Here is a 13,704-nt window from a genome sequence, read left to right on the forward strand (position 1 = left end):
CTTGGTTTCAAAATCTATCCCTTTTACCTATGCCTCCAATCCCATCCCTTCGCATCTTACTAAAAGATTCGGGCCCACTCTTCTTCCCACCCTAACCATCATCTTCAACTATTTACTCTAATGGCTCCTTCCCTTCCTGTAATCGCCCCATCTCTTCTACTTAACTGTGGAGTTCCCTCAAGGCTCGGTTCTAGATCCATTGCACTTCTTAATCTACATTCCCTCCTTTGGGGAATCCATTTCTGTGGCCCGATTATTAGGGGAAAGGGATCGGGGGGAGCGGGGCGACAGGAGATTTGAGGAGGGAGTTGAACTTCTGGAACAGCTGGCGGGGGCAGTGGGTATGGAAGTCAATTAAGATGGAGAAGTATTGCTGTCCGGTGGAGGAGAGGGCACAGTTAAAGCAAGTGAAGATGAATTTAAAAGGGATGAGGTCACCGAGGGGTGGGATTTTTCGCCAGCAACGCTCTGCAGTACGGGCACGGCGGCGGAGGAAGCGTACCGTGGAGGTGATTCAAAGTTGTGGGTTAGTGATATGAGATCAACAGAGGGTCACAGAAGCGAGGGTTTAGTTGAGTGGGTGGTGTTGAGGGCATCAATTTGTGTGTTGTTTTGAGAGGGAAATTTGGGTATGGGGCACGATGACTTCAGAATATTGGAGGGAGTCAAAAGATTAGGCGTCTCTGTGGGGGAACAGGACAGACGTGCGGGTAATGGATGTGAAGGAGAGAGCAGGTGCAGAGGTTGTGGTCTGAAAGAGGAATTTCGAAGTTAGTGAGGATGGAGGTTGCCCAGTGACTAGAGATGAGATCAAGCATGTGTCCAAGTTGGTGAGTGGGTGAGGTGGAGTAGGAGGTCAGTGCAGCTGAGGAGTGAGACAAAGTGGACAACGGAAGGGTCCTGGAAACATCCACAGGGATACTGAAGTCCCCAGGGATCAATGTGGGGATGGAGTACGAGAGAAGGCATGTAAGAAAGGGATCAAAACGGTACAGAAAGTTGGAGGAGAGGCCTGGGGGTGGGAAGGGTCCAATCCATCGCCAAAACCTGCCGGTCTCACCTTCATAACATCGCCAAGATCCGCCCTTTCCTCTCCATCCAAACGGATACCTCGTTAGTACAATCACTCATTTCATCCCAACCGGACTACTGCATCAACATCCTTTCTGATCTCCCAGCCTCCTGTCTCTGCACATATTATCTTAGATTATCTTTCTACAGAAACGTTCAGGGCATGTCACCCCCTTCCTCAAAAATCTCCAGTGCTTGCCAATCAACCTCCGTATCGAGCAAAACCTCCTCACTATTGGCTTCATAGCTCTCCATCACCTTGCCCCCCTCCTACATCACCTCCCTCCTCTCCTACGACATCCCAGCCCGCACACATCGCTCCTCTAGTGCCAACCTCCTCACTGTGCCTCGTCCTCACCTGTCCCGCCATCGACCCCTGGCCCCATCCTACATTGCCTTCCCTCCTCATATCCACCAATCACACTTCCCCCCTTCAAAGCCCTACTGAAGTCTCACCTCCTCCAGGAGGCCTTCCCAGACTAAGCCCCCCTTTTCCTCAGCTCCCCCTTGCCCCGACTCGCTCCCTTTGCTCTACCCCCCTTCCCGACCCACAGCACTTGTGTATATATCTATAATTCTCTTTATATTAATGCCTGTTTACTTGTTTGGATGTCTGTCTCCCCCCTTCTAGACTGTGAGCCTGTTGTGGGCAGGGATTGTCTCTCTTTGTTGCTCAGTTGTACTTCCCAAGTGCTTAGTACAGTGCTCTGCACACAGTAAGTGCTCAATACGACTGAAGATGACCTTGACTAGTAGAAACTAGAAGCAGCAGAAACTCCTCATCATCAGCTTTAAAGTATTCGATCAGCTCTCTCCTCACTTATCTTCTCCTCTCTCACTATAACCCCACCCACGGCCCCCATCCTGCCTGGAACTCCCTCGTCGTTCATATTCGATAGACCACTTCAAAAATCACATCTCTAGGAAGCCTTCCCCGATAGTCTCTCATCTCTACTTCATCCTACTTCCCTCTGGGTCGTCTGTCTATGCGTTTAAGTCTTTACCCTCTAAGCAGACAGGTACTCTCCCCACCAACACTTATGTGCATAACTTTATTCTTGGTTTCTTCTCCCTTCCTGTAATTTATTTTGGCACATCGGCCCCATTAAACTGTAAACTTCTTACGGGCAGGGATCTATTGAACTCCCTCCAGTATTTAGAACGGTACTATCCATGGAGTAAGTGCTCAATAAATACACTTAATTGTTTAAAAAATACTTTTATTTTCCTCTTAGTATTCTCATTACTAAAAATACAGAAAAAAAATCCTACTAGAAATACATTCCGGGTCTCTGTGGGAAAAGGAGAGAAAGCCCTAGTCCTTTGGTTTCGTGACCTAATCTAGACCCTCCCAGCCCACCTTACACGCAGAATCCAAGGCCTGGTTTTGCTCCCTCCTCGGCTCTGGACTACGCAAAGCCGAAAGAGAAGTGGAGAGAGGGAGGAAAGAGAGGAAAGCAGCCGAGGATGAGTCCCTTCTAGAGTTGGTGAGGCAGTTGTGTGCCTACGAGAGTGAGCATGGGGAGAGCTCTGCCTCAGCCCCGTTTCCAAGATGGAACCCTCTCTCATCGGGGGCATCTTGGACCAGGGGGAGTCACCAAAGCAGGAGTGAGGGGCAGGCCAAGCCAGAGGCGATTGTGGCCTATAGGGTAAGCAGGATTCATTTCCATTCGTGTCGCTGGGCATATGTAAGCATGGTCCTTCCCTCTAGACGCCCCTCGGGGTATCTTTGCTCAAACCCCAAATGGAGCAAATCTTCATTAAGTAAACTGTTCCCTCCTACCCCTTAGAAAAGCTGTTAGTCATGTCAAGGAATCAGCCCAAACAGCATGACCTAGTGGGCAGAGCGTAGGCCTGGGAGTTAGAAGGACCTGGGTTCTGATCCCAGCTCTGCCACTTGTCTACTGTGTGACCTCGGGCAAGTCACTTCACTTCTCTGTGCCTCAGTTACCTCATCTGTAAAATGGAAAGTAAGATTGTGAGCCCTATGTGGGACAGGGACTCTGTCCAACCTGATTTGCTCTTAGAACGGTGACTGGCATACAGTAAGGGCTTAGCAGATACTATAATTATTAATCATATCAGAAGCTGGATTGTCACCTCGGATATCCCACCCATTTCTCCAATGGATTCCCCGGCTCCTTCCCTCTAACTGAGGTGGCTCATTTTCTTCTCAGCCATTTTAAAGTCTGTCTCCCCTCTAGTCTGCAAGCGCCCTGTGGGCAGGAACTGTCCGTACCTACTCTGTTGTACCGTACTCTCCCCGGTGCTCAGTGTAGCACTCTGCACACAGTAAGCGCCCAATAAATCCACTGACTGATTCCAGGACCAAAAAGGGACCCCCCGCTTCCTTCCCCACCCACCCTCACGTGATTAAGCTCCCGGACCCACCGGGAGGATTGGGAAACGCAGAAGCCGGGCGCTCATTTTGCCGATCTTCACTCCCTCCTTTTGCACAGCTCCCCCCTTGTATGAGCAATCAGCCAGGCTTGGGGGAAACTACAGCTAGCTTTGCCATCTGGTGTAGATTTCACACAGGAGGAGCAGAATCTCTAATCCAAATGGGGTTTATTTTTCGGTTGAGGAACCAGCGTGCCCTTCAGCCCCTCCGTCCACCTTCTAAGGTGTGGGGCGACGGACAGACCAGATCCAGTTAGGGCTGCCTTGAAGGATTCCCGCCCACTGCCATTCAGCTCCTTTTTCGGTGGGAGCCTCCACCGAGTTGAAGGAAAACACCCCGCCCAGCCTCCTCCTGGGAGAGCAAGAATGAACTGGATTCTGGGTGGGTTCAGTCCGGTTTCACCTCGGGCTGGTCCCCAGCTCCTGATTCTCCTCCCTCTTCCTCTTCCTCCTCCTCCTCAATCCCCAGTCTCCCAGTCTATGCCTCGCTCCAGATGCCAGTTCTCCACCTTCTCCAGATTCCACCCCCGTCTCCGGCCGGCCGGAATCTGGAGCCCAAGCGGTCTCAGCTCCTTCCTCTTCCAAACTCCAAGCCCGGGTTCCGCCACTGACAGTCAGTTGCGCGGCAGGGGGGGTGCTCCAGGCTGCACAGAGAAACCGAGTCAGGAGAACTTGAACTCCGCTTTCATCTGCCCCACCACGCTCTTCCTTTCCTCTCAACTTTGCAGGACTAACCCTGGAAACCGGCGGTACCCTAATGTGAAAACAGCACGTGTGGAGCAGCATGGCCAAGTGGAAAGAGTCAGGGGACCTGGGTTCTAATCCCACCGCCACCATTTTTTCCTTTAATAACATTCGTTGAGCGCTTTCTACGGGCCGGGCACCGTACTAAGCGGTGGAGCGGATACAAGCAAATCGGGTGGGACACAGTCCCCCGTCTCCCGTGGGGCTCACACCGGCTGACCACGGGCAAGACGCCGAACGTCTCTGTGCCTCGGTTTCCTCACCTGTAAAATGGGGAATCAATCCCCGTTCCCCCTCTTACTTAGACCGAGTCCCAAGCGGAACAGGGACTGTGTCTGACATTCATTCATTCAATCGTACAAAAGTACAACTCGGCGACCAACAGAGACAAGCCCGGCCCACGACGGGCTCAAGGCCTAGAAGCGGGGAGACAGATGTCAAAACAGGTATCCACCCCAGTGTTTAGAAGAGGGCTTGAGATATAGTAAGCACTTAAATATCACAACTGTCATTATTACATTCAAAGAGGGTGCCCTTCGCCTCCCCTGTTCGAAAGGGTGCAAACCTTGGCCCCCCCCCGCCAAACCCCACCTGGGGGGAAATGATTGAAACCCAGAAACCGCTGTTGGCGGGGGGACGAAAGCGAGCCGCCTGAAGCCTCTGGCCCGGGGGGGTCCATACCATGGGGGGCAGCGACGCCGTCCGCTCTGCTCTCCAGCAGCCGTCGAAGCGATTGGAGCTGCGCGGTCATCTCCGCCTGCCGGGCCCCGGCCAGAGTGTCCAGGCTGAGGGGAGAGGCCCGCTCAGCCCCCCTCGGGGAAGCCACCCGAGCTGCGACCTCGCCCCGGCGTTCCCCCAGACGAGCATCTCAGATCCCAGATCCTTCCTCCCGCCGCGCTCCGCCCCTCACCGCTGGGACAGAGGATCGAGCTGGGTCAGGATGCCGCTCAAGAGTCTTTCGGTAAGCGCCAGCTGCCGCTCCAGCTCAGCCAGCCGCCGCTCTGTGGGAGTGGGCAAGCGGGAAGTAGACCGCGCACGGGTCAATCACCCCAACACCCCGGGGCTTGGCTGTCTGGTCCCAGTCTCCCCACCGGGCCCGGCCCGCCCCCTTCCCTACCTGTCTGGGGAGACTCGCCTTCCCTGGGCTTTTTCTCAGGGAGCGCTTCGGTGTCGGACCGCCCCTGCCAGGAAGGCCAAGCAATGCGGGACGCGGGGGTCAGAACCTCATGAAGGGTATCTGTTAGGCGCTCTCTACGTGCCGGGCGGCGGAGTGGACCCCAGCAGATGGGGTTGGACGCCGTCCCCTGTCCCCCGTGGCCTCGGTTTCCCCCCTCCCTTCCCCTTTGGCCTCCCTGACCATTCTGCCCACGCACCTGGAGGAAGAGGTAGAGGGCAAAGGTCACAAGCAGCAGGGCGGAGAGTGGTCCCAGGGCCGGTGAACCCCAACCCGGCCCCCGCCGCTCCTTGGGCGGTTGCGGGGGCGACGGGGGCATCGTCCCCGGGGCGGGGTCACCTGCGGGGACAAGAAAGGGGGGTGACGGGGGGTCACCGGGGGGTCACGGGGAGGGGTCACCAGGGGGTCACGGGGAGGGGTCACCAGGGGGTCACGGGAGGGGGATACCTGGGCGGCCCGCGGGACGCAGAGAAGCCAAGGGTCGGAGCACAGAGCCCGCTAGCAGCAGCCCCAAGGCGGCCCAGAGCAGAGGCCCGGCGGGGCTCGGTCCCGCCATGGCGGGGGGGGGCAACGACCGGCCCGGGGAGGGGGGCGGAACCCGGAAATCCTGCCCGGGCCCCCGCCCCTTCCGCCAATCAGCAAGCGGCAGAGCACCGACCACTGTGCTAAACGCTGCGGAAATCCTAATTAGGATAAGCGCTTCCTATGTGCCAAGCACCGTTCTCAGCGCTGGGGGGGGCGGGGCACGACGACCCACAAGGTCATCAGGTTGGCCCGCAGGAGGCTTTAGCCCCATTTTCCAGATGAGGGAACTGAGACCCCGAGAAGAAGAATGTAGCTGTTAAGCGCTCACAAGGGGCCGAGCGCCGTTCTGGGCGCTGGGGTAGATACAGGGTCATCGTGTTGTCCCTCGGGTCTCGATTCCCATTTTACAGATGAGTTAACTGAGGCCCAGAGAAGGGAAGGGATTCGCCCCAAGTCACCCAGCTGACAAGGGTGGGATTAGAACTCATGACCTCGGACTGCCACCGAGCCACGCTGGGTATGAGATCAGGCACAGGGCTTGTCTCACCCGGGGCTCGCAAGCTGAGGCAGACATGGAAAACACCATGTGGACCTAATAAATGCCATTTATTTATTGTTAATACTACTACTAATGATGGTGCGCTTATTACGTGCCAGGCACTGTATTAAGCGCTGAGGTAGATGCATAATAATAATAAGGATAGTACTTGTCAAGCGCTTACTATGTGCAAAGCATTATTCTAAGCGCCGGGGGGACTACAATAATAATAATAATAATGGTATTTGTTAATACAAGCTGATCAGCTTGTCCCAGGTGGGGCTCACAGTCTTAATGCCCATTTTACAGATGAGGGAACTGAGGTACGGAGTGGTTAAGTGACTTGCCCAGGGTCCCACAGCTGACAAGTGGCGGAGACGGAATTAGAACCCACGACCTCTGACTCCCAAGCCCGGGCTCTTTCCACTGAGCCACGCTGCTTCTCCAGCTACTGCTAATTGTGGTATCTGTCAAGCCCTACTATGTGCCAGGCACTGTACTGAGCGCTGGGGAGGATGCAAGTCCATCAGGTTAATGTCTGTCTCCCCATCTAAGCTCCTCGTGGGCAGGGAATGTGTCTTTTTTACTATCTTGTACTCTCCCGAGCGCTTAGTACAGTGGTTGGCACACAGTCAGCGCTCAATAAATAGGATTGAACATACTACTATTATTAGTAGCTCACTGTGGGCAGCGAATGAGTTTTTTTTATTGTCATCTTGCACCCCGAGCGCTTAGTACAGGGCTTGGTACGCAGGAAGCCGGAGGGTTTAGTAATCGCTCAATAAACATTCACCTATTTATTGAGCTATTACTGTGTGCAGAGCACTGTGCTAAAGTACAATTGTATTACTACTCTTGATAGTAGCTGACGAGAGTGTCATATGACACTCTCCCGAGTGCTTGGCACAAAGTAAGCGCTCAATAAATGCGGTTGAACATACTACTAGTCTTGATAGAAGCTCCTTGTGGGCGGGGAAAGTATCTCCGAATTCTGCTGATTTGGTACTCTCCTGAGCGCTTAGTACAGTGTTCTGCACACAGTCAGTGCTCAATAAATATTATTGACTGGCCGATTGACTACGGTGTGACCAGCACTGCATCGAAGGCAGGGGAGACTGTGAGCCCGTTGTTGGGCAGGGATCGCCTCTATCTGTCTCCGAACTGTACCTTCCAAGCGCTTAGTACAGTGCTCTGCACAGAGTAAGAGCTCAATCAATTCGATTGAATAAATGAACGAATGACTTTAAGCAAGGTCCCTGCGACGTTAGGAGTTGGGGTGGCGGACGAGGGCCCTCGGGATGCGAGCCCGTTGTGGGACTCTCTCTCATTTTTTTTTAATGGCATTTGTTAAGCGCTTATTAGGTGCCGAGCACTGTTCTGAGCGCTGGGGTAGATACAGTAATCAGACTGTCCCACGTGGGGCTCACATTTTTTTAATCCCCATTTTTACAGCTGAGGGAACTGAGGCCCAGAGAAGTGAAGTAATAATAATAATGTTGGCATTTGTAAAGCGCTTACTATGTGCCAAGCACTGTTCTAAGCGCTGGGGTAGATACAGGGTTGTCCCACGTGAGGCTCACAGGTAATCCCCATTTTACAGATGAGGTAACTGAGGCCCAGAGAAGTGAAGTGACTTGCCCACAGTCACACAGGACTGGCCCAGGGTCACACAGCGGACAAGTGATGGAGGCGGAATTAGCACCCACGCCCTCTGACTCCCGAGCCCGGGCTCTTGCCACTGAACCACCGCTCACTGTTGCCGCATTGTGCTTTCCCAGCGTTTAGCACAGTGCTCTGCGCACATTCATCCAGTAAATCCGACTGGATGAATGAGGGAACGTGGAGAGGAGGCGTGGGAAGGCCGGTGGCCGCGCGCCGCTCCCAGGCAGGAGCTCGTGCACGAGCTAGGGGCGGGGCCCACCATCTCATTTGCATAGGAGAGAATTCCCACTTCGATCCCGCCGTTTTCCTCTTTCCCCCCTTTTTTTCCCTATGGATTTGTCTCCACCTCGGGTGGTGTGAACTCAGAAGCCGGGGACTAGGCCGCTGGTCGCGGCACCGTCACTCGCCATAATCGTGAAGTGGTGGGTCCTTCGGAGTCGTATAAGCAGTCGCTGTGGGTGCATGAAAAGTGGCGAGCTGAAAGTCTGTTGCCTAGGCTACGAGCTGGGGACTGGTTCCCCCCTGAGCGCCTAGGGGAAAGTCCCCGGACCCCGGGCAGAGAGTGCCGCGCGCGCAGGCGCGTTGGGCCGCCTCGTTCGCTCTCTTAGGCCGCCGAGACGCCTCTGGTTGAGCGGTGAGCGTGGGGCGGCCTACTCAGTCAAGTTTGCATAGTTATACAGGCAGTGCGCACAGGTGCACCAACTCAACGGGGCTCAATCTCAGCAAGCCAGCTTTTTATTTTTGGGGAGGGTCACGTTATCATCCTTCTCCTGACGCATCGAACGCTCTCCCAGTGCCCCTTCCTCTCCACACCAGGCAGAAACTCCCGTGCACTCAATTTAAGGCATTCAATCGTCTCCCTCTCAGCAAGCCAGCGTTTGGGGGGGGTCACGTTATCATTCCCTCCTCCTTTTCCTGACGCATCGAACGCTCTCCCACTGCCCCTTCCTCTCCACACCAAGCAGAAACTCCCGTGCACTCAATTTAAGGCATTCAATCGTCTCCATCTCAGCAAGCCAGCATTTTGGGGGGGGGGGGGGGGGTCACGTTATCATCCCTCTGCCACTTGTCAGCTGGGTGACTGTGGGCAAGTCACTTCACTTCTCTGGGCTTCAGTTACCTCATCTGTAAAATGGGATAACTGTGAGCCTCACGTGGGACAACCCGATTACCCTGTATCTACCCCAGCGCTTAGAACAGTGTTCTGCACATGGTAAGCGCTTAACAAATACCAACATTATTATTAGTATTATTATCCCTCCTCCTTTTCCTCCTTTTCCTGACGCATCGAACGCTCTCCCACTGCCTCTTCCTCTCCAACACCAAGCAGAAACTCCCGTGCACTCAATTTAAGGCATTCAATCGTCTCCATCTCAGCAAGCCAGCATTTTGGGGGGTCACGTTATCATTCCTCCTTTTCCTGGCACATCGAACCCTTTCCCACTGCCCGTTCCTCTCCACACCAGGCAGAAACTCCGGTGCACCAAGTATAAGGCATTCGATCGCCTCAATCTCTGCAAGCCAGCATTTTTGGGGGGGAGGGCTCACGTTATCATCACCCTTATCCCTCTTCCTTTCCCTCCTTTTTCTGACTCACTGAACGCTTTCCCACTGCCCATTCCTCTCCACGCCATGTCCTCTCCACGCCAAGCAGAAACTCCGGACCACTAAATTTAAGGCATTCAATCGCCTCAATCTCAGCAAGTCAGCATTTTGGAGGGTCACGTTATCATCACCCTTATCCCTCCTGACACATTGAACGCTCTTCTTATCCCTCCTTCTTTTCCTGAACATTTGGATGCTTTCCCACTGCCCATTCCTCTCCACCACAGGCAGAAACTCTGGAGCACTAATTTTAAGGCATTCAATCGACTCAATCTCAGCAAGCCAGCATTTTGGGAGGTCACGTTATCATCACCCTTACCCCTCCTGATGCACTGAACGCTCTCCTTATCCCTCCTTCCTTTCCTGACGCTTTCCCACTGCCCATTCCTCTCCACACCAAGCAGAAACTCCCGTGCATTCAATTTAAGACATTCAGTCGTCCCAAGCCAGCATTTTGGGGGGCTCACATTATCATCACCTTTATCCGTCCTGACGCATTGAACGCTCTCCTTATCCCTCCTTCTTTTCCTGACCAATTGAACTCTTTCCTTATCTCTCCTTTTCCTGAGGCATTAAACACTTTCCCACTGCCCATTCCTCTCCATACCAAGCAGAAACTCCGGAGTACTAAATTTAAGGCACTTAATCGCATTTATTGAGTGCAGAGCGCTGTACGAAGCGATTGAATCAGCTCTCATTCATTCAGTCGTATTTATTGAATGCTTACTCTGGGAGGTTATAACCCAGCCCATACACTTTGCTCCTCTAAAACCAATTTACTCATAACACCTCCATCTCGTTTCTCCTACCACCAACTCATACCCTTCTGACCCTTCATATTCATTCAATTGTATTTATTGCGCGCTTACTGGGTGCAGGGGACCATACTAGGCGCTTGGAAAGTACGACAGCGGACCACTGCTTGTCCTCTCTTCAAGAAGTAACACGGATAGTGGATAGAGCACGGGCCTGGGTGTCAGAAGATTGTGGGTTCTAATGCTGACTCTGCCACTTGTTTGCTGTTTGACCTTGCACAAGTCACTTCACTTCTCTGTGCCTCAGCTGTGCCCATCTGGGAGCCCCGTGTGGGACAGGGACTGGGACCGACCCGATGTGCTTGTATCTTCCTCAGTGCTAAGTCAGGAAGTGCTTCACAAGTACCACGGTAATTATTATTCAAGACCCTTTTGAAATTACATCTCTCCTCCAGGACAGCCTTCCCATATCTCGTATTCCCATGTTTCCCCCCAACACAACTGTCACTTCAGCACTTCTGCATCAACTAAGCATTTGGGTACTCACCTCTTTATCCCAGATTGCATTTACAAACAAATCTCTATTGGTTTCTCTGCCCCGTAATTTATTTTAATTTGCTAGATTGTCACCTCTTTAAGGACAGGGACCAAGTGTACTAAGTCTTTTGAACTCTCCCAAGCACCTAGTGCAGAGCTCTGTGCAAAGTAAGAACTCAATAAATATTATTTCTTGATTATTCATTCATTCATATTTATTGAGTGCTTACTCTGTGCAGAGCACTGTACTAAGCGCTTGGAAAGTACAATTTGGCAACAATCCCTACCCAACGACAGGCTCACAGTCTAGAAGGGGGGAGACAGACAACAAAACAAAACAAGTAGACAGTCATCAATACCATCAAAATAGATGAATAGAATTATATATACTCATCATTAATAAAATAGAGTAATAAATAATATATACGAATATGTACAAGTGATGTGGGGAGGGGAAGGGGTAGAATAGAGGGAGGGAGTCGGGGCGATGGGGAGGGGAGGAGGAGTAGAGGAAAAGGGGGGCTCAGTCTGGGAAGGCCTCATGGAGGAGGTGAGCTCTCAGTAGGGTTTTGAAGAGGGGAAGAAAGCTAGTTTGGCGAATGTGAGGAGGGAGGACATTCCGGGCCAGAGGTAGGACGTTGGCCAGCGGTCGACGGTATGACAGGTGAGAATGAGGCCCGGTGAGGAGATAAGCGGCAGCAGAGGAGCGGAGTGTGCGGTCTGGGCTGGAGAAGGAGAGAAGGGAGGTGAGGTAGGAGGGGGCAAGGGGATGCACAGCTTTGAAGCCAAGATTGAGGAGTTTTTGTTTCATGGGTAAGTTGATAGGCAGCGACTGGAGATTTTTGAGGAGGGAAGTGACAAGACCAGAGCGATTCTGTAGAAAGATGATCCGGGCAGCAGAGTGAAATATAGACTGAAGTGGGGAGAGACAGGAGGATGGGAGACCAGAGGGGAGGTTGATGCAGTAATCCAGTCGGGATATGATGAGAGACTGTACCAGCACGGTAGCAGTTTGGATGGAGAGGAAAGGGCAGATCTTGACAAAGTTGTGAAGGTGAGACCTGCAGGTTTTGGTAATGGATTGGACGTATGGGGTGAATGAGAGAGCGGAGTCAAGGATGACACCTAGGTTGTGGGCCTGTGAGATGGGAAGGATGATAGTGCCATCCACGGTGACGGGAAAGTCAGGCAGAGGACAGGGTTTGGGGGGAAGACAGGGTAAACAGACCCTAATATAAATTACAGATGGGGGAAGCAACAGAGGTTAAACCTAAGTACATGAGTGCTCCGGGAGGTGTGGTGCTGAGGTGGTGACGGGGTGGGAGAGGGAGATGAGGAATTAATCTGCGAAGACTTCCCAGGGGAAACATAATTTCAGAAGGGCTATAAAGATGGGGAGGACTGTGATCTGCCAGATTTGAAAGGTGAGGGAGTTCCAGGCAGAAGCGGAGAAGGCGGGAGCAAGAGATCGCCTGCGAGAGAGACAAGGACTAAGCACAGTGAGACTGACTTGAGAGGAGGGAAGTGTGTGAGCTGGGGTATAATGGGAGAGGAGGAAGGAAAAACTAGGGAGGAGAGCCTTGATTGAGGGCCTTCAGACCCATGGTCAGGTGTTTCTGAGTAATCATTAATGATGCCTATACAGGAATATCGAAGTGACAAGCACTCCGAGAAACAACCCAAATTGTCTGAGACTTTATCTAGGGTCTCACCCACCCCAGGGATGCAACCCGTAGCATCTGATGCCTTACCCAACACATACTCCCACCTGTCCTGTCCAGTGTTCCAGCCGAGCACTGCAGTTCACTAAATTTGTTTCCACTTGCCCGTTCCCCCCCTTACTGTGTGCAGAGCACTGTTCTAAGCGCTGGGGTAGACACAGGGTAATCAGAATGTCCCACGAGGGGCTCACATTTTTTAATCCCCATTTTTACAGATGAGGCAACTGAAGCACAGAGAAGTTAAGTGACTTGCCCAAGGTCACACAGCAGACAACTGGCAGAGCCGGGGTTAGAACCCACGACCTCTGACTCCCAAGATCAGGCTCTTTCCACTGAGCCACGCCGCTTCTCGTGGATAAGATAAGGAGCTCAGTCTTGGACATGTTGAGCTTTAGGTGGCGGGCAGACATCCAGGTGCAGATGTCCTGAAGGCAGAGGAGATACGAGCCTGGAGGGAGGGAGAGAGAACAGGGGAGGAGATATAGATTTGGGTGTCATCTGCGTAGAGATGATAGTTGAAGCCGTGGGAGCGAATGAGTTCACCAAGGGAGTGAGTATAGCTGGAGAACAGAAGGGGACCAAAACTGACTCTTGAGGAACCCCTACAGTAAGGGGATGGGAGGGGGAGGAGGAGCTAGTCCTGGAGGGTCTGATTTGTTGGACGTTTTAAGTCAGATGATTATTTTGCTGTCAAGAATCTTCCTTTCAAAGGCAGAGTCAAATTGTGACCGGCTGTGTATGGCCTAGTGGATAGAGCTCGGGCCTGGGAGTCAGAAGGTCATGGCTTCTAATTCAGGCCTCACCACTTGTCTGCTGTGTGACCTTCGGCAAGTCACTTCACCTCTCTGAGTCTCGGTTTCTTCATCTGTAAAATGGAGAGCCAGACTGTTGAGCCCCATGTGGGACAGGAACTATGTCCAACCCAATTTGCTTGTTTCCACCCCAGCGCTTAGTACAAATACCGTGATTATT

The 13,704-nt window shown here is 52.7% G+C and overlaps 1 protein-coding gene across 1 annotated transcript; it reads right to left on the reverse strand.

Moving 5' to 3' along the window:
• Positions 1 to 3,622: 3,622 nt before the first annotated feature.
• Positions 3,623 to 5,725, reverse strand: CCDC107 (coiled-coil domain containing 107). The gene is made up of 5 exons (XM_029059436.2): positions 5,589 to 5,725; positions 5,333 to 5,396; positions 5,126 to 5,216; positions 4,897 to 5,000; positions 3,623 to 4,115 (listed from the first exon to the last, which is right to left on the reverse strand). Exons 1-5 carry the CDS (start codon positions 5,706 to 5,708, stop codon positions 3,871 to 3,873), a joined length of 624 nt encoding a protein of 207 aa, XP_028915269.2. The 5' UTR covers positions 5,709 to 5,725; the 3' UTR covers positions 3,623 to 3,870.
• Between the last annotated feature and the right edge of the window lie 7,979 nt (positions 5,726 to 13,704).

The sequence above is a fragment of the Ornithorhynchus anatinus genome, chromosome 3 (genome assembly GCF_004115215.2).
Source record: "Ornithorhynchus anatinus isolate Pmale09 chromosome 3, mOrnAna1.pri.v4, whole genome shotgun sequence".
Classification (NCBI taxonomy): Eukaryota; Metazoa; Chordata; class Mammalia; order Monotremata; family Ornithorhynchidae; genus Ornithorhynchus; species Ornithorhynchus anatinus.

What these genes read in the sequence shown, in the direction of transcription:
- CCDC107 (XM_029059436.2), bottom strand. Translation starts at nt 5,708, where the DNA reads ATGCCCCCGTCGCCCCCGCAACCGCCCAAGGAGCGGCGGGGGCCGGGT. An exon ending in CTCGATCCTCTGTCCCAGCG is followed by an intron (nt 5,001 to 5,125) that starts GTGAGGGGCGGA and finishes CTCTCCCCTCAG; the next exon opens with CCTGGACACTCTGGCCGGGG. An exon ending in CGGCGTCGCTGCCCCCCATG is followed by an intron (nt 4,116 to 4,896) that starts GTATGGACCCCC and finishes TTCTCTGTGCAG; the next exon opens with CCTGGAGCACCCCCCCTGCC.